Genomic DNA, 21,131 nt, shown 5'->3' with positions numbered 1-21,131 from the left:
CCTTGCTCACAGGTGTAGCAATAAACCAGAATTCCTACCTTTATTTAAGCTGTTTTCTGACCATGAACTTCAAAGAAAAACACCTCAGCTACAACATCTTCCTCCAAATCAGGCACCCCAGTAGCATTAAAGGAATAGGGAAAGGAGAAGGATTGGAAGGCTTGTAGATGGTACTGGAATTCCTGAAACTGTATCTTTTAAGACAGTATTTTATTCCTCATACAGGATAATATGAGTCAGTCAGTGACTACTTCTTTCTTAAAGTTCAAACACATTAATTTGAAGTTTGTATAAAAGCTTATTGAGAAAGATTGGCTTACTAATGGAATATAAAATAAGTGAGAAACTGTTATCTCTAGATAGGTTTTTTTCTGCCTTTGTGGATGGTAAAGTAAAATAAGTACATAATTTAAACAAGTGTGGAGCTTGAATAGATATTCCATTTGACATGAAAATGCTGAAGCTACAAATAGTGACTAATCAAGACTCCAGTGCAATAGGTATAGGATTTGGTGAAAATGCACCATTAACACAATGTTAGACAATTTAAGATACGCTGAATAATTAGACCCAAGGATTTTCAGGTGCTAAAAGAGAAGTAATGTTACCTTTGTTCAGAAACAATGAATACCTACAAGTGGTTTTTACTGACAAGTGTACCTAAGCACATCTTCAACAAACGTGGCTCTAACCATTAAGATAGATTTTTGGCACACAGAATAGCATTATTTTAGGAAAAAATTGGTCCTGTAACTGAAGAATCGAACTGAAGCAAAGGCTTATATTTAGACAGCAAAAATAAATGCAAGTAAGTGCTGCAAAGTCACATTTTTAAAAAAGAATCTTTTTTTTTTTTTTCTTAGTATGAATAAAGCAGGAGCTTCCCTCAAGGGTGGAAAGCCACTCAGCTAATGAATTAAAAAGATTATTAGCTAGGATCATAAGATGAGGGGGAATATCTCTTTTAGAATCTTCTATGGTTTGAAAAAGCTGTGTTATCTTACAAATTCCATTACACTGGGGCAGGAAAGTCTGAAAACTCTTCCCATAAATAAATCTCAGCATCTTTCAGCAGACAGCAACTTAAACTGAAACTTTAAAGTTAGGGTTCTTTGAGGTGCAGAGGATTAAGTTTGTTCTGTAGCATTAAAAATAATCCAATGAGATTACAGATATGTATATACATATGTTTAAATAAAGCAAAAAATGTTAATATTATACTATTGAAATAGTGACAGCTAAGCTGTCAGAAGGAAAAATGTGTTCTTGGCATTAGATAAAGGGGACACGTTCTGGCAAGTGAAGTTCCATGAGTCATCCTAGATTTGGACATATGCATTTAAACAAATGACATTTAGTGTTAGTTTTACTCCTAGGATACTTCAAAGCAATTTCACTGATGTTTGGGGGATTATGAAGTACAGAATTAGTAATGAATGTATGAGTTGGGCTAGGGCTCAAATTATGAGACTTTGGGGCAATCTTTTGTGAAGAGAAGCCTATAATCAGGAATTTAAGAATGAAAATGTATCTTACCCTGACATGTTCAGGAAATGCAGCTTAAAATCGTGTTCTGTATATATTGGGGTCCTAGCCACAATTCTTGTTTTGCTGCCAATGTTTTTGTGGGTTTAGAATATCTTTGTCAGACTCTGTTCTGCTTTTGGGACCAGCAATTTCTGCAGAGAAGTGCTGGAAGCAAAACTTTTTATTACTTGGAGGACACTTTGTCTTTAGTTATTTCATTAGGCAACGCCTGAGTATTCAATTTGTTCCTTTCCTAACATTAAGCTGTATTATTGGTGATGTTTATCATAATGATCATTTCTGATCCCACATGCAGTGTCAGCAATACTTGGATTGTAGCAAAGTTTCCATGGCACAAACGTTCACCCACTGATTGTATCTGTGCAGGTTTTCTTGTGTGTGTGCTTGGAAGCTGCTTGAAAGGGTTTTTAAATAGATTTGTGATCCTGAACCCCCAGAGATAGCAGTTTGATGTGGCATATAAATCTGGAAAAGAATTGCCAGAAAAATATACCTGTAGCATGACAGTCTTCCCAGAGAGGCTGATGGCACTTGAAGTCACCATGGTACAAAAAATTCCAAACTTGAGCCTCCTTTGGCACCTTTAAAGTTTCCAGTTGAAATGAGAGACTCACCTGAGCTGCATTAGTTCTTTTTTTATAGGATTAATTTTATTAATCCTTTTTATTACCACTACTTCCCAGCAAAAAAACCTACACATATTTTAAATTTTAAAGCAGTTCTCATTGCTTCAGTTAAAAACAGGCACATACTTTGTGCCCTGCCCTCTCCCCTGTCTGATGGATCTGGTTGCATGGACAGGGATCACTCTAAAGAAATTAAAATCAGTCAAATCTAATCAAAATGATCCATTCTGAAACCAGGCAGCTTTTACCAATATCTCAGAGAACTTGCACCTTCCAGAGATCAGATAAAACCTTCTGTTCTTGCCTGTAAAGCTAATAATGCTATGCTAAGTGTAAGATGGAAAGAAAATAAAAGGAACTGTCCCATGGCAGATGAATCATGCCCTGACAAGGAGGACTGATATTTACAGCAGGAACCGAATCACAGGAATGCATTTGAGGCACTAGAGAAATCATTGATGTTTACTTGTAAAACCCACAACATCTGGATAACTGTGAGAAGCACTTTTGTGAGCACCAGAAGTAGAGAAGCCTGGTTTTCAGAGAATTTGTGTTTCATGGTTGAGAGACTTATCTGAATTTGTTTTAAGTCTAAGTTCACTTCTTAAACAATTGCAATGAGAAAAAGATGTTATGGATGATGCACTTTGGAGTTTATACCTTATTACACACTAGGGAATCTTGTTCTCAGGTTCTCTGGGTGCAGATCTTTTTTGTTAAGAAATGAGGCACCAAAATGATCAAAGTTTTCCCTGCAGTTTGAGGAACCAGAACATCTTTCTCTCCCTTGTAGAGTCTGAGTTGATATACAAGGCAAATATGTGGTGCCCTTTGACTCAGTAAAGGTCAAACTTTCTCTTAGCAGAAACATTTCCCTTGAAAAATCTAGGGGTATAGAATAAACAGTTGTGTAAAATAATGAAATACTGATGAAAATGGGCCAGTGACAAGAGCAGGATGATGTGGTGGCAGAAAGATGGTTTTCTGACAAATGAGATGTGCTGTTACCTTTGGCCCTTCTGGAACTTCCCATTCTCTGCTGTGCAGACACCTAAGGCTACACAAAATGCTTGCTTCTAGGGTGTTACAGTGGAAACAAATGACATTTAAAGTGACAAGCTCTCTCCTTCAATCCCTCCAAACTTGTCCTTCTCTTTGGCATGATGTTTATTGAGAGCTGAGACTGCTGGGGTGCTCCTTAGAAATAGATCTGGTCTGAGGGATTTGGATCCACTTTCTTGTTCAACATAGCATCTTGGGTTGCTTGGATGCACGTGTCTGATGTCTTTTTTATTTTTCTGCAATAAGTAAAAAGCACCAGCTACTCTACCTGAGGGAGGAAACCCCAGTATTCCTTGATTTAGCCCATCCTAAAGAAGGCAGCCCAAGTTTTTCATGGGTGTTTTTGTTCTCCTCTCCCTCCCACCTGCATAGGAATATTTTGTGAGACTTCTCAAAGATGCTTTGTGAAGTCTACAGTCTGAAAAAGAAGATGTAAAGAGATTTTTGGACATTGAGTCCATTAATAGAAACTATCCTAATAAGCCAAATGTATCTGCTGGGGCCCTTGTAAACAAGAATGGCATTGGAAGATATTAGAATCAATGTTTGGAAAAAGAGGTGTATTAATTTCTGGAGTTGTGTCCTAAGTCCCTCATCATCATAATGTTTTTTTCTTCTACTTTTCTCATATTTTGTGAAGCTAGGAATGTCTAAACTGATAGACTAAATCTTATCTGCCATGAGTTTTAAAGGGGATGATCCACAAGAGAGTATGGAGTGTTTTTTGAATTTCTATTTTTTGAAGTTTGTTCTTGTTTTGTTTCTTTTTTTTACATTTCGAGTGTATAAATATGGGCAAAAAATGAACTACTTACACCCCAGACAAAGAGGTCTGGCATGGGATAAATGAGGCTGAAGTACTTGCTGTCTCTACCCCTCACCACCTTGGGAATGCTGTAAATAATGCCTGATGCTGCTCTGTTTTCTGTGTGCAGTTAGAAATTCAGGATAACTGATGTGGTTTCTCACATCATTTATGTTTCTTTATCCCTCAATGGAAGTCTTGTTTTTTCATATGGCAAGTCCGTGAGAGTTTGACATTGGATGACTTTATAAAACATTCTACTAATTTGGTTTGTTAAAATAAATAAATCAAACACTAATTGGAACATGCCCTGCCATTATTTTTGCTTACTGAATTAGATATAATGGCGTGAAGTTCTTTTTATCATATTTGTGCACTTATTTAAACACCCCCTTGGCGCACACTTCTGCAAATTCAATTATATATTCAAAGGAGGCATTCAATTTATGCAAGGCTGGTTTACATTTAATCTGGGGGCAAGTCTCAGTAACTGATGATAGGTCTGCTCAAGATTAATTAGCATCACTCAAATGAGCAGTGGCATTGTTACAAGCCTGCAGTGTAAAACAAGGGATATTTTATCCTTCCTATGTGAGCTGTTATTTGCTTCAATATGACCCTTTTCAGGAAGGAAAAAGCTCTTTTTTTCTTGTTTGGGTTTCATTTTGTAAAAAGGGGTCAACACCATATGCATTATCTAACAACATCAAAGTCATTTCCTCTTTTTTTTTTTTTTCCTCTCCACTTAGCAACTGCATTTGTCACTGTTTAATTTTTAGCCAACCAGTGGCAAGATTCCAAGATCCTCGTTTGCCTTTTTCAAATCCTAATTCTTGTTAACAATTCCTGAAGATATCCCATTTTTGGTTCATGTTAAATGTTTTTATATTCCCTGCAACAGCTTTGTGTGGCTAAAAATTATCACACACATTCCTGACACCCAGATTTGGTGGGTGGCATCTTTTCCTCTCTATTTGTTGGTGATTTTTTCCTTTCTCAATGAATAGCCTTGTTTTGCTGCCAAGCACTCATTTTTCAGCATGATTTTGCATTAGGACAGACCTCAGCTTCCTCCCCCCACCCCCTTTATGCTCCAGCATATTTAAGTGTAACTCATATTTAGGTGCACACTTAAAATCTAGTAGTAGATTTTTAGTTTATAACTGAAATTAATTAGTGGGATTGACTAATTGAATTTCCAAGGATCAACAGGGTTGGCATGATTCAAGTCTAAAGTGAAGGACCTGGGCTGTCTGATCTAATGGATGGAGTACTGAAGTGTGTTTGTCAGCCCATCCAGGGGGAATTGGAAGAGGAATGTGCTTGAAGTAATGTAAAGGTCACCAACACAGGAGTACTCTGCAAAGGAATAAACTGGTTTGACTTCTTTGTGACATGAATTTTAAAAATCTGCACTGGCATTGTTGGAGTGTAACCCCAGGCAGCTGCTCACCCACCTCTCTGCAGGGATGGGAGAGAGGATTGGATGGGGAAAAGGGAGAAAACTCATGGAATGAGGTGAAGAGCAGACACTGCCCACATGAGAAATGCAAAACAAACCAAGGAATTAATTTACAACTTCCTACAAGTGTTCAGCCATCTCCAGGACATCCAGGTTCCATCTTGAGTAATGGTTACTTGGGAAGACGAATGGCACCACTCCCAACATCTCCCCCTTCCTCCTTCTTCCCTCATCTTTTTTCTGAGCATTACACCAGATGGTATGGAACACCCCTCTGGTCAGCTGGGTCATCCAGGTCCCTTCCTAAGGCTTTGGGCACCCCCAGCCCAGTGGTGGGAGAGGAGCAGAGAAAGCCCTGGGGCTGTGTGGGGCTGCTCAGCAATCCCAAAACATCCCTTCCCCAGCAGCACAAATACACCACATCACCCAGTATGACCCAGTACCACCCAGTGTGAGGAAAATGAGCTATCTCAGCCCTACCCACCACATAATATGAAATTCCACACAATATGAAATTCCCCACTGCTGTTCATGGCTTGATTCATGGGTGTTCAGGCAGCTGCCAGGTTGGTTGTGACAGCTGAGCTGCTTCCAAGTATTTCAGGAATTGAAGGAAAAAAGATCATTTAGTACACAGTCTGGAAGGTGTGAACACAAGTTGCTATTCACTTCTTTTTATTCCCTGGCTCTCAGGAAACTAAGGGTTGCTCTCAAAAGTATTGTTTAAAAAAACCTTGCTGAACAGCCCTGTGCTACGCAGAGCTGTCATGATTTGTGTATGGTTAAAAGGAGGGTTGGACTCTGTCAGTGTAACCCAACCTTGTATAAAAATAAAAAAAAAAAAAAAAAGTGAAAATCAGTGAGGTTTCACTGTAGGAACAGTGATGCTGTGCTTGGTTACAATTTGCTTTCTTATTCCTCTTTTCTTTTTTTTTTTTTATTTTAACATCTGACATGAATTTCTATGTGGTTAAGTACTGGTCACTGGGACCTAAAAGCAAATATTCCTCCATGTGCACATCATATGCATTTGTCCCTGAAATTGGAAAGGCAATAGGTTGAAATAAATGGAACTGATCTAAGAAACAATAGCATGGAGGATACCAATGGATCCAAAGTGTGGAAAACACAAAAAGATTTTCTGGATAACTTCTGTGCTGCCTGAAATGTAATACTGAAGGAATAATTTTTTTTTTCTTTTTCAGTCGACAAACTTGTATACAAAACATTTCAGTGAATGACCTACTGTAAAGAAATACAGATAATTAATGCAGGAATGTATTTTTCTTGGTTTTAGGTGGCTGTTCATTTGATGAGCACTACAGTAACTGTGGGTACAGTGTGGCCTTGGGAACCAATGGATTTACCTGGGAGCAGATCAATACCTGGGAAAAGCCAACAATGGATCCTGCTGTCCCAACTGGTAAGTTAGAAGCCTCAGAAACAGGGGGGACGTATTATTCTTTGAGAAAATCTGTTGTTAGACCTATATGAGTGTCTGCTGGGTCTGGTTACCCACAACAATTGGGTAGGATTTTACTGAATGATAAAAATATTATTTTGCACACAAAAGTCATCTGACAGCAAAAATCTTAAGTGTGAGATGGCTTTTTACCATCTTTACCATTTGATACCTTTGCTGGATCCTTTTATGCTCCTTATTCCTATTTTATTCCTGCATTTAACAGAGAGAAAATGTTTGGGGTGTAACATTTCAAGGTTTAGCCAGCTTCTTGCATGCTTCAGGATCAGAGAGCTGCCTCACCTGGGGAGATGTGTGTTTGAGAGGCCAGAAAAAGTAAAGCTTTGTAGTGTCTGGGGATGTTGGATCTTCCAGTTATGATTTAACTCCCAACTGACTGCTTTTAGTTCTAATTCTGAGAAAGGCAAGAAAATTCCTAAAGAATTAACTGTAGTAGCTGTTGCTTGATTAGGCTGGGATTTCAGCCAGTGAAATTTCCATATGCAAAGGAAAACATTTCCAGGAGAGAGGTTTACCAGAATATCTAATTTGTTAATATATACTGAGAAGATCCAATACTAGCATGGGATATCATCTGCTATTCAGAACGTTTTCAGGAGCTCACAATAACCATGATTTCCAGTAGTTTTGTTTCTCATGGGAAATTATATAGGAATAAGTTCTCTGGCCTCAACGAAGGTGCTGTGGAATGCTTTGTTCACATTGAGAAAGAAGGTATTTTTGAAGAAAGAACACTGAATTTATTTTAAAAATCATAGTGTGTGTTCCTTGCCACCTAAAATGGAAGTGCAAGCCTTTAAAGCTGTGGACACAGTGGCAAACAGATGTGACCAGCCAGTTAAAACTTTGATTCCAGTCCTAAGAAAAGAGATTTTTGTTCTTGTTGGTGCTTTGCACTCACAAGCATGAGCTAGGTGGTGCAACAGGAATAAAATGTTGTTGAAGAGGTGTTGTTATGCCTTGAATTATTGAGGTAAGAGACTTGTAATTGCCAGCTGCCTGTGAAGGACCCTGTGTTCTGTGGCTGAGCTGATACAACAATTGCTCCCTGCCATGGCCACTGACAGACAGCCCAGTTTTCAGCCCTGTCTGTCCATTGTCAACAGAAAACAAGTGTACAAGATACCAGCCTGGCTGGGGTTTCTCTATCACCAAAGGTTGGTCCAGTTGTTGGATTTTTATTTTATTACAGCTTAGACTGGAAATAGATAGGAACAGGATCTCTCAAGGTGTGTAGCAACTGGTACCACTTCTTAAATTGAGAGGGCTTAGACTGGATAACTTTGTTTGTAAAGGTGTTGCTATTCGTACAGACTTTATAAACTTACTTTTCCTGCCCTCCATCAGGAAGTGTGTTGTCATCTGAGGTACACTGGAGAAATCACCATGGAAATCCATGGAGAAATCAATAGATGTGCAATAGTCTGGAATGGCATGGTGTCAGGGTTTAACACTGGCCCGGCAATTAAACCGAGTACCAGACGCTCTCTATTAATCTCTCTCTCCTCCCTGATAAGAAAGGAGAGAGAATAAGGGAGAGAGACTGATGGGTTGGAAACTGAACTACACAACTTTAATGAAATGGTAATGATAAATAGGGAAAATTACAAAATATATACAAATATACAAGAAAATGGATACCACATTTCTCCCCCCTTTCCCTCAGTAGCTCTCACGTCACCACCGAGGCTGCAGGGCAGCTCTGGGAAAGTCCAGGCTGGACTCCTGGAGTCGGCAGCAGTTGGGAACTGGAGGCAGGAACACACAGATAAGGGCTGGCACGGATCAGGAGCACAGGCAGAGGAATGGATGGGATCCTTCCAGGGTGCCGGGTGAAGGAATGGAAGCAGGAAAGGCAGGAAGGGCAGGCAGCTGGAAGCTGGAAATCTGGCTTGGCCCTCGTGATCCCTCAGATTTATCCTGAGGATGACGTATATGGGATGGAATACTCTGTTTGGTCAGTTCTGGCATCTATCTTGTCCCTTCCTCCCCAAAGGAGAGCTGCAGGTGGGACCTCTTTATGTTTTCCTCAGAGCTGAGCAGTGTCCTTGGCTCTGCACACCAGTCTCTAGCAGTAACTCTAAACATCAAGTGTTATCAGTCCTAGAAACACACACTGTCTGAGAAACTTGCTGTGAATTTCAGCAAGTGCAGCTACTTACAAGAGACTTAGCTAAAAGCAAAAGTACAAGACAGAAAATCACCTTTATCCTGGCCCAAACCAGGACACATGGTAAAAAAGCCCCAAACTAAATGCATAAGCTAAATCCTAGAACAGTATAATGCAATTTTTAACAAGGCTTTCAGAATGATTTCTTCCTAAACTAAATACAGAGGGGAGTGTTTTCCCCCTTAGTACAGCATTCCATGATATCTACTAGCACTAATAAATATATAAAGATGTTAGAGCAGCTGCAAATTTAATAAAGGTTAGACATGAAATAAGTGATGCAGATAGCTTTATTGTAGAAATATGTGAGGGTAAAGCAGCTGTCAGCTTGGAATGTGCTGATAAATATTACCTAAAGAGCATAAGGGGAAATGACTCAGTTCCTCATATTACCAGTTGATGTCTTAGGGCTGTTCACACAGCAAAATAGGCTAAATCAGTTGGTAGAAAAAGAAGATTGACCACAGCAAATGTGTACAGAAGAGTCTAGTAACAAAAACACATTTTCAAGAGCTTTCCAAATCATCCTAACCTTGAAGTAAATTATAGCTCTCAATTAGACTGGCCCAAGCTAGCAGGGATGTTACTGCTATTACTGAGAGTCCACATTTCATTGAAAATCTGTTCTTTGAGAATAAAAGATGTTTACTTATAATTCATATAGTGGGAAAACCGAGTGAATAAATTGAACAGCCCATTCCACTCCTACAAGCAGCAACATCTTCAAAACCAGAGTACTAGAACAAACAGTAATTTACTTTCCATTCCATTTAATTTCTCCGTGGCACCTGAAAGCAGCAGGGTGTAAATCCACTGAGCTGCAGGGTGTAAGAGGTGGTAACTGAGTCGTTCATGGAATAAGCATCCTGGTGTCCAGCCACAGCCAGGAAAGCTGCAGGAGTGGCAGCAGGAGTGCCAGAATGCCTGGAAGTCTGAGAACCCAAACAGTAACACCAGCTTTCTTTATCAGGATGGTATTTCAGACACTACTTTATTTTTGTAGCTGGAAATAGATTAACAGTGGAAATGGTAAGAACAAAATGTGAGCAGGCATTAGATTGGTTCAATGATACTAAGGCAGCCTTGCTAGGTCCTTCTGTGGACTGTATTTGTTTTCATAAATACCAACAGGTCTCTTTGAATTCAACCCAGCCACACAATTCTGTCCTCCTGAATGTTAATGAAATTATATAGCACTTTTTACAGTATTTTTCAGTGTTAGATATCAGAGTGCTCTCCAAAGGAGGGCAGTACCATGAATGGGAGCCTGAGTGTGTAGTGCTGTGTCTCTGCCTAAGCGCCAACTTTCTAGTCTTTATTTTTGAATAGAAATGTGAAAAACAAACAAAGAAACAAACAAAAAACCCCAAGGCAATTAAACAGCTTTGTTAACATTGTAGAAGTTTGTAGGCAATTGTTTTACTCTTCTGTTAATAAATAAACTGTTTTCTATTAGTTCCATGACCAGTTCCTCAGGGCTGGAAACAGTGTTAATTGGGGTATTAAGAACCAGATGTTTGTTCTAAGTGCTTCAGAAATATCAAAGAAATGAATTGTAGGTATCCAAGCCCCAGACTTTGGTGGAGCTCTCATTCCACCTCCATGAGTAATATCAGGCACAATTAGAACAAAATATTCCTTAGAGATGATGGGTGTTTACTTAAGCAGAATACCATCAATGATGACTTCTGATTGCTTGTTCCATTCACTGACTTATAAAGCTTCTCATTCCTTCATTTTCCTGTTTATGGTTGCTTACCAATAGTTTTACTTCCATTTTTTTACTGGGGAGAATAATCAAGTTTTGCTTGCTTTTATAATCTCTTTTATGTAGTTTCATGCAGTTTTCTCTTGATTTTGCAGGAGTAAACATGACCTAGTCCTCGTACCTTTTCTTAATTAATTTCTTTCCCTCTCCCCTATGCCTTCAGTCCTTGCTTTCTTATCTTTTTTTTTTTTTTTTTTTTTTTGTTATTTGTCTAAAGCTGTGTAACCAGAGTTTCTACACTCTCCACAGCAGTGCTGGTAGGGCTCAAATACAACAAGTAGGTTGATCTTGCTCATCTTAATTTCCACATTGCTGTTTTCATTCTCCTTTTTCTGTCAGTAGTCTTCATGTGCTGGTATTAGAGGATGTGAGATGGACATGGATCTTTAGTTTGTGTTGGATCCCAAAATCAGTTCCCTGGTGGTAAAGTTACTACCTGAGCTATTCTGTACTTTTGAGGCAGATACCTGATTAGTACCACAAGGACATGAGTTGTGTTTAAAGCAGCCTGGCACAGCACTGGCAGGATTTTTCACACTACAGCACTGTAGTACTTCAAGGACCCTGGACCTGCCTGCTCTTGAAGCTGTTGGAAGAATAATGTTAGTAATGAAAGTATTTAACATTTGCATGTTCAAAGGATTTTACTATCATTTGCTAATTAACTCCAATAGAGACTTAACCAGGGCTGACTAGAGTGAAGTAATTACTTTAATTGTATTAAATACAGTTCTACTCTGAACACAGAGCCACAATGCCATGTGCCTTTCTATAGCAGCATTCTTTGGTGGTAGATTTTTCCTTTTTGCTGTTCTGATTTCTCATTCCAAGTTAGCAGATAAGTAATCAGCATGCAGAGGCTGAAGATCTTGGCCCCATCTACCTCCCTGCTCGCTTCCCTTCGTGTCAGTGCTGATTTATTCTGTGTATAAACACAGATCTCTATCTCTGTGCCTGCTCCATATCATTGCTGCTTCTTGTTGAACTGCTTTTGAAGTAGATATTCTGTTTGTCTGGGAAACAGGAGCTTAGATATTCTGAATAGAGGGCTGAGAAAAATGTTTGGAAAAAATTACATATATCCATATATATACAAACTACATATAAATACACTACATATAAATACTACATATAAATACATATAAATACAAATTGCATATACATATATATACAAACACACACAGAGAATTACAGTTACAACATTTGACTGTATTTGTAGATAGAATAGAATGAGAGTGGCAACAATTATATATTACATAGCAAGTACTGCCCCTGTGCTCAGCCCTGGGGAGGCCACAGCTTGAGTCCTGTGTCCAGTTCTGGGCCCCTCAGCTCAGGAAGGAGATTGAGGTGCTGGAGCAGGTCCAGAGAAGAGCAAGGAGGCTGGGAAGGGATCCAGCACAAGTGCTGTGAGGAAGGGCTGAGGGAGCTGGGGGTGTTGAGGCTGGAGAAGAGGAGGCTCAGGGGAGACCTCATCACTCTCTACAACTCCCTGAAAGGAGGTTGGAGCCAGGGGGGGGTTGGGCTCTTTTCCCAGGCAACTCTCAGCAAGACAAGAGGGCACAAGAGGTCTCAAGTTGTGCCAGGGGAGGTTTAGGTTGGACATTAGAAAGAATTTCTTTCTGGAGAGGGTGATCAGCCATTGGAATGGGCTGCCCAGGGAAGGGATGGATCCTCCATCCCTGGAGATATTTCAAAAGAGCCTGGATGTGGCACTCAGTGCCATGGGCTGGGAACCACGGGGGGAGTGGATCAAGGGTTGGACTTGATGAGCTCTGAGGTCCCTTCCAACCCAGCCCATTCTATGATTCTATGGTTCTAATTTGAAATCTCCTCACTTTGGTTATTCCACAAGGAGCCCACAGATTTTCTGCAAAGAGAAAGGGACCTGTTACTGACACAAGGTGTTCTTGTGGTGGAAACTGATGTGGTTTTATTTTCCTAAGAGGCAAACTCACTTATGATGCCTAACTCATGGTTTGGAAGATGCCAAATATTTGTAGAAAATGATACTGATACACACCTTTAAGGATTCTGTGTGTGTTTTTTCTGCAAAGTTCATCCAGTAGCAGCCCATTAGTGTTGCACCAGTGGCTCAGAAGCCCATACATGATGTGTTCTTCCTCTGCACCTGAGCTAAAGGTTCACTGGTTTATGGTGCTTCAGAGGCCTATGGCAGGTTAGTGCTAAATTGATGCTGACCACAGCATTAGTGTTTGTGGCAGCTGCAGCCCCCTGAAGAGATTAAGTCAGCATTTTGTCCATAATTTCTCCTGAAATTGGGAGAGGAGTTTGTGCTTAACCCTCTTAATGGAGGACATTTTGAGATAAGAGTTGACACAAGGTTAGGGCCCAAAAGTTCTCAGTGCTTTATGTGAATCTTCATTCCTTCCCCCCAGAGAACAGAACTTGAGAGCTGGTCCTGAAACCCATCCCATTCCCTGAAAATATTGCACCACCTCACTGGAGCAAATTTTCCCTTGCAGCAGAACTAAGGGATGGGGATTCCTCCTACATCTGACTGGGTGTGTTCTTTTGTTCCAGTAACTGGAGTTCTCTGAGGTTTTTTTTCACTGGAGGAACAGAAGGGTTATCATCATTAGTGTTGCTTCCTGAACTGCTCATTTAGCAGGCAAACATCACAGACCTGATGTATATATGGGTACCAGATGGCCAAATTCTACTTGGACACCACTGAACTGAGTGAAGTTTTATGTGAGTCTAATAGGCCAAATGCTTTCCTATGTCACCTTCCTCTTTTTGTTGAGTGGCACCATGGAGCTACAGCATGAATGAATAATGATGGAACAGCTTTCCTTGAGGAAGGTGATAACTGCCCATCTATTGCCTGCCTTGAAGATGGGCAGGATGCTTTCAATCTGTGCAGGAGGTTACTGATGTGAAGTTGGTGCTAACCTCTAGAAAGAACTGAGAACCTTGCTGCATAGGACAGGCATTTGTCTCTTTTTTTTCTTCAGGCTAGAATGAATGCCAACAGAAGTTAGGCTCAACATTTATAAACTTGAAAGAAGATGCAATGAAATTAACATTTTCCTGTGTCTGAGTGTATTAATTCTTGCTTACGAGAAAATAAACAAACTTGCTAAAGGAATAAATTAAAATTCAACTGTTTATATGATGAATCATGATCCAATTTTGTCTGAGAGAAAGAAATCTGGCTCAGCTGTCTGTGCAACATTTTTCTCCAAAAAATATATATTTTTTTTTTCCCAGGGAAGTTGCTAAGAATGAGCCAAATATGTTTTTCCCCACACTTTCTCTTCCATACAAAAAAATACTTTATTCTTGGGCTAGGTAAAAGTAATTTCTCAGCTTCTAAGATCTAATGAGCAAAACATCTCTGGAAACTCCCCAGGGCATTTTTATTTTGCTGTTTACTATGCAACTTCATGCCTGTATTTTGGGGTTCTCTTTTAGAATTGCAGTTGTAAAGAGTTCTTTTCCCATTTTGAGAATTTCTTCTCTATTTCACCCAAACTGGAGTTTTGGGGGTTGATTGTTTAGTTTCTTTCTTTTTTTTTTTTTTTAGTGGGTGTGCATGAAAACTTTTAGACTGATGGGAAAATGAGCTGCTTTGATGTTGTGAGTAGAGCTTTGGCAAGAATATAACCTTGCAAGAAACTACAGGGAACTTTTTCTGTACTAGGCATTTGTTTTTCTCTGTTACTTTGTCTAGGGAGACCCCCAAAAGCCATTACTATGGCTGTAAAAAGGTCCAGAATTAGGATTTAGTTGTCCCCCAGAGGAATGTGTTTTTACCCATATTTTTGACTGTCATATCAGGTCTGGGGTGTCAGTAACTAAATTCTACCTGCATTAGTATATAATTTTGCTTCTTCAGCAGGGAAAGCTGGTTATGAAGATCACAAGGAATCGCTGCTTTTACACAGAACTGATTTCAGAAAAGTAACAACTTGAAGTAATTAGTCTTAAGAGGGATATTTACCAAAATATTTGCTTTCTCTCTTGTGCTCCTGTGTTCTAACAGCCAGTGGAACCTTTCTTTTGCGATTAGAGTTAATAGTTTAAACAGAATAGAGAGAGCAAGGGACCAATTTGACCTAAGTACATGTGAAATTGCAAACCTGTAAATTAAGAATATCACACTGAAAGGCTGAGTCGTTAGCTGGCTGTTCTGTGATGTCAGATGCAAGAGGAGTTGATTTAATTAAGAACATTTACCCCTCTGGAGGCCTTCTGCTGAAGGGAAATTACATTTCAGTTTTTTAATACTTTGTCATTCATATTGTAAATGTGAGATAAAATTTGTCCTTATGTGCCACTGAGAGAGGTTGGCAGAAGCACACTGCCACTTAGCTGGAGATGGTACTTTGGTACTGAAATCAAGCTTATTCAAGGGTGTTTAGCCTGCTCTGAACATGCGTGGCATAAAGAAATGTTATCAAAGGCATCCAGAAAGAATGACTTCTAGGAAGGCTTTTTAATGACCCTGATGGGATTGCTGTCTGCAGGGAAGGCAGATGTAGTTACTGCACCTTGATGTGTTAAATGGTACATTTGAACTGCTGTCAGCCTATTTCTGATCCTTTCTGGTGAAAGCTGTCAGAAACAGAGCTGTTGGTGAATGTCAGGACCTTTCCATTATCACCATTAGTGAGACTGTGACACTTCAGCAGCAGTGCCACAACATCACTCAGAGCTCCTGCAGGAGCAAGAAGAAAACCATTGGTGTGGGATTTTTGTTCCTCCACAGGGTCAGTACTGAAATTTTTCGGAATTTACTGAAATTTTTCTCCACATCTTTCTGCATTTTTTTTTGCAATTATCGCTTGCGATAATTATTAATTATTGATTAATTATTAATTTGGGCTCTATTCATCACATCTATTAGGATGTGATGTCTCGATGCCAAGCGTGTGAAAATATTTTCTTTGTTTTGTTTGAGAGCCAAGCTAGGGAATTGCATAGCCCCACAGCAATGGAAAAACATATTTGAATAAAAACTCTAAAAGCTTCAGAAATGAGGATAGAAGGAAGAGGGGGTTCTTCCAAGTAGATGAATTCTATTGATTTAAATATGGTTTTATAGAAATGAGGCTGGAATACAAAACAGGCTTTGGCTAAGATATTTTTAAATACTTTGTTATGTGGAATTTCTTTTTTATAGTAAGGGTCAGACTGATAATTTAGTACCCCTTTGCTCACATTAGAAAATTTAAAGCAGAGAGAAAAGGATGCTTAAGGAAGGATAAGCTGTAAAGTAGCTAAGATTCCAGTGTTATGAATTAGTTATTTAACTAATGATGTTTCTTTACCATAGTCCTGGTTCAATGTACAGTGAAATAATTGGGAGTCTTCCACCAGCTTCAGTATAAACAGGATAGAGGTTCATAATGAGCAGTGTACATGATTTAGATTTTCAAATAATTCACTGTTTATTTAGAAGGATAGGGATTGTTTGGAAGGAATGGTAATAACAGCCTCTGTTCAGCAGTTCCACTGAGAATTGGTGCTGTTGGGAATTGGGGAGGAAAGGGGAGCTCATTTTTACAATGAGGAAATATTAACATTTGCTATTCCCAGTATTAGCTGTTTAGTGCATGTAATTTGGCACATGAAAAATACTGGCTTTTAATAAATATTTTTTGTGAAAGTCATTTATAGATGTACAAAAGGAAGTTGATAGCAACAATATTCAGATATTCTCATGGGGAAAAATAATGTATGCATCTCCTGCACAGGCAATCCAACCTCCTCCATCTCATGCAACTCTTTTAGAAGTGAGGGGAGACTGTTGGGGTTTTATTCCTTTGAGATGGAAGTTGTAAGATTACAAATCATCACTTGTTTCCTGTATTGACTAGAAAAAGAAATACAATTATGTTTATGAATGATGAAAATTAAGCAAACCAAATGTATTTGAATAATTTTACAAATCAAAAGCTGTACTTAGTAAGTTCTCATTGGCACTTTCTCACTGCCATGTTTCATGATATGAACTCTCAAGGATGAGCTGCAGTAAAAATGGCACCAGCCACATCACAGGGGACACAAAGGAAATTGGGACATTTCAGGCTGTAACACAAACCCTTCTGGGAGCCTAAGAAAGGGCTGTCTGTGTGTTTATAGACATTTTACTAATAAAGAGAGGTGTTAAGCTGTTATTTGCAGTCCTTACACTTGGTATTTTGAGGTGGGCCTTGTATAAAGCAAAGACACTTCATTGTCACTGCAGAGGGTTTATTATATACTGTCACAATATTTTCTTCTTATTATATGTTGTTTACAATATAATTATATAAAACAAAACCAATATGATTAATTCTATATTATATTTTACTTATAGCTTATTCTGTGCTGTCACTGTACAGGATTTAGTTGCTGTTCAGGTACCCCATGAAAATGTACACTTCAAAAGTTGTATTTCACTCCATCCCTCTTTTTTTTTCCATGGATATGAGACTTTTTGCATTTCTTTTTTCCCCCAGCACCATCTTCATCTTTTAATCTGCTGTAGCTCTTGTAATGAAAATCAGGTTGTGAAAAATCTTGGTGTTAAAAGCCAAATCACCTTCTTATTCAGCCTAACTAGGATACAGACAAGGCACTCAAAAAAAAAAAAAAAAAAAAAAAAAAAGAAAAAGAGCTGAAGGTAAATTAGCTTCATCCTAAATCTGATGCAGTGTAGGGTGACTGTGAAGATGTACCCCAGACACCTCTGAGCATTCTCATGCTCAGTTTGGTCAGTTCTCCATCTGTCCACCACAGACAAATGTCTTACTTTCAGTTTTATAGGTTTAAGTTGTTTAGCAGCATGGTTATGGGAATATTCCAAGGAGGAATCATAACCAGAAAAAAATGTTTCAACTTAGTTCTCATTAGCTTTTCATCTAGAACAGATTGCATGGGATGGTCTTCTGGAGTGTGTCTAATTGCTGCAGCATGGTGATTTAATGGGGACACAGTTTTATCAGCTTGTTTAAGTGGATCTGTACCAACTGACCTTGCAGCTTGGTGTGCAGGCATTCAGCTCTAGAAACTGGGGTGTAAATATAAGATCTCATTTGTATGCCCCCCCCCCCCTTGAACTTTTTTCACTGTTATGTAGTTGTTTGATTTTTATATGGCACCTGGCATCACTGTGATATCTGAACAAAAACTCTTCACCCACCATCCCATAAATGTTTGGTGTTCCTCAGTCAATCTTTCCCTGCATTTTTACATCTTTTGCCCCATGTGGTCTGAGCTTTTCTTCTTAGGATATCAACATTCCTCATCCTATTTTGTCTAGGAGCTAAATTTCCCTTTTTTACTATGGAGTGAACAAACCAAGAAGTTTTCAAAACTCTACTGCTGCAGCTCTTACCACATGAGTTCTGGGGGGTCTTCTCAAGACCCATTTCCTTTTCTGCTTTGTTCCCTTCCTCTTTGGCCTCAACCTTCAGGTTTCTCTCTGTCTCCCACTCCCATCCTCAAGTCCAGTGAGATGCAAATCTGTAAAGCTGTTTCCTTCAGGTTGCCAAGAAAACATCCCCCACACACTCTTGCAACTCTGAATTGGTATGGAAAGCATTCCTCAGCTTTGTAGCCTTCAAGTGAGAAACAGGATTTCAAAAAGCTAATTTGCTTGTTTTCATAGCATGCTCTTAATTCTACAAGGGAGAGAAGATGATCTAATCTAATTTAATTTTGCTGTTGGAGAAGAAGGGAGATCACTTGGCCAGCTGCTGCTCAGAGCAAACACTGAGCATGCAGGCTACAAGATAAGCTTTGAACTTTTATCAAGTCTCTTGGCAATATATGCTAATGTGTGCTGTTGGGAGATGTCTGAAACTTTTGCCTCTGATTGTATTAATTAGTGTGCTGTTCCAAACGAGCTGTAACTCACTGCAAAATATGTAGGAACCGTTACATTGAGGACTTTCTCTGTCCCTGATGCTTTGGTGTTTGGGCAGGGTGGCCTGGGAGGATGTGTATTTGGCCTGATTTGTGAAATCACAGTACTGGTGTTTTAGTTTGTTTCTTTTGAAATTTGAAGCATAATCTCATCTTGTCAAGCTGAGCATTTGTTGGATGAGGAAACCTTTTTCTCCTCAAACATTTGAAGTTCTAACAGCAGGTTAACAAAGTAAGGAAGTTTTTTCAGCCCTTCAGTGGCCATACTAAATTTTTGTCTAGGCAGTGGCAAACTCTCAAAAAACAAATCCATTATAATTTAGGGCCTCAGGACTCTTTCTAATAATATTCTCTTGAAGCAGATTTGCTGCATTCTTAAACCTGCAGGTTCCAGGTGGGGTAAATTTCCCAGGATGTTAGGATACAGCTTCATGTCTATCACTTCTACATCAGTTTAACACCTTGCTTCTGCAGGCAGTGTCTCAGACCCTACAAACCCTTCATTAGCTGGAGTTTGCATCAGTGTGAGATCTGTGATATCCTATGAAATCTATAGAGATGTGCTACAAGGTGCATAGTGTTGGCAGACATGTACTTTAGACAGGTACAGTAATACAAAAATCATGAATATTTTGGGGAAAAAAGAGGAGCTTTGTTGTGATTCCTGTCTTGGCTCATACTGCTGATGGGCTCCCCAAGCTCAGCTGAGCATCTGTGGATCTGTCTGCCCTCTCTCTTTACATCTCTTGATCACTGAGTGGTGATCTGGGCTGCTTGATAAAGAAATACCTGTCTTCAGAAAAAGAAAACTAACCAGGAGTTAAGGGACAGGAATTCCATCCCAGTTTTCTTAGATGTGCAGCCAAAGCCCATGGCCATTCCAAGAGAAGAGTCAGTGTGAAGGTGGCTGAGAGACTTCAGTGGTGCCCAGGGTGGGAACCAGTGAGTGATGAGAGGTGGTGTGGGGGTCATGGTTGTACAGAACATTTAAACCCAGGTGGGAGGTTTTGGATGTGTGAAGAAGTCTCACTCTTTGCATTCCAGACTTTCTGCTGTCTTCACATCCATTTGTGCTAATTTGCAGTCTGTTTAGGCTAAGAAGCTTCAGGTTTTTTGTAATTTATCATCTTGTAGATATTATTATTATTTAATACATGGTTTAAATCAATTAACTGAGTTCCTCATCAGCTGTTGTGAGATCCTGGCAAGCACAGATCCAGACTGCAGCTTCTTATCTGCTCTGGTCCATTGCTAAACTTGGTGCATCACGTGCCTGCAGGCTCTATATTACATTTGGCCTCCTTAGACATTTTTCTAAGCAAAGAGATCAAAACATTGAGCTAAAATCTCAGTATTAGCTCACTGGTAAGTGTGAACTTCTCAGAAATTCTCATTTGGATCCAGACAGTTCTCACTGGGAGCATTTCCAATACAGGTAACATACTGAGACAGAATCTTTCTTCGGAGCTTTCTTATTCTCTCAACTGTCTCTTTAGATTTCTATTTCTCTTTGAGACTTAAGAAATAGATGACTCACCATCATCTTAGCTCTGAAATAGAGTTAGTATCTTCTGTATTAAAAATAAAGAATTGCATCAAGTCCTTCATCAGGTCTTCAGCTTTTTGTGGAAAAAGAGAAGCCACCCCTCTTTCCATCTGAAATTACCTCTTTGCTCAAATTGAAATTGGCCTGGTGATTGCTGCTTCTAATTAAAGGACTGTGATCAACCCTGCAGCTCTATGATTACCTTTTTTTTTTTTTTTTTTTCTTACCTCTTCAGACAGCAGACTTAGTTGTCTGACTTGCCTTTCCTGAATAGTATTTCATTATTCCAAAAGCAAAAGCAATTAATGTTATCTGCCTCGATGATAAATATATTTAAAGCTTTCTAAAATGAAGAAATAAGTTCAGATGTGAAACCTGAAAAGCATACATCAGGGTTGAAAATGTGCAACAGCCTATGCAGAGTTCAGTGGGCTATGGCAGGTTTGTTACAAGCAGGAATACTCTGCTGTGTATTTTGTGTGTACTCCCATACACCTGCTTGAACTTAAAGATAAGAAGTGATAAAAACCTCCTGGCCCTAGAGCCTATTCCATACTTTATTTGATAGGTGTTTTTAGGACATTGATTTAAGCCTCTTCAGTTTACATACTCTTACTTCTGGATATTTCTTAACTGTGTAGAGGGCTGGCTGCTTGGCTGAGTAGAGAAATGTCACTCTTCCCTTTTGTACTTCTCTCAGGCATCTTTGTACCCCAGCAGAGCCTTCTTGGGCATCTATGCTAGGACTGAAAATGTGCAGTAAAATGATTGTAGGCTTGTAGA

General features: G+C 39.3%; 1 protein-coding gene across 1 annotated transcript in view; it reads left to right on the top strand.

The window, feature by feature from the left end:
• The window catches only part of PTPRT (protein tyrosine phosphatase receptor type T), a 439,233-nt gene that overhangs the window by 113,772 nt on the left and 304,330 nt on the right, over window positions 1-21,131 (top strand). Inside the window, exon 2 of the mRNA XM_071759664.1 lies at window positions 6,801-6,926. Within this exon, the coding sequence (XP_071615765.1) occupies window positions 6,801-6,926 (126 nt within the window). The remainder of the gene's footprint in view (window positions 1-6,800; window positions 6,927-21,131) is intronic.

The sequence above is a fragment of the Heliangelus exortis genome, chromosome 16, assembly GCF_036169615.1.
Source record: "Heliangelus exortis chromosome 16, bHelExo1.hap1, whole genome shotgun sequence".
NCBI lineage: Eukaryota > Metazoa > Chordata > Aves > Apodiformes > Trochilidae > Heliangelus > Heliangelus exortis.
Note: the sequence above shows the minus strand (reverse complement) of the source record. Positions and strands in the feature narration are given on the sequence as shown.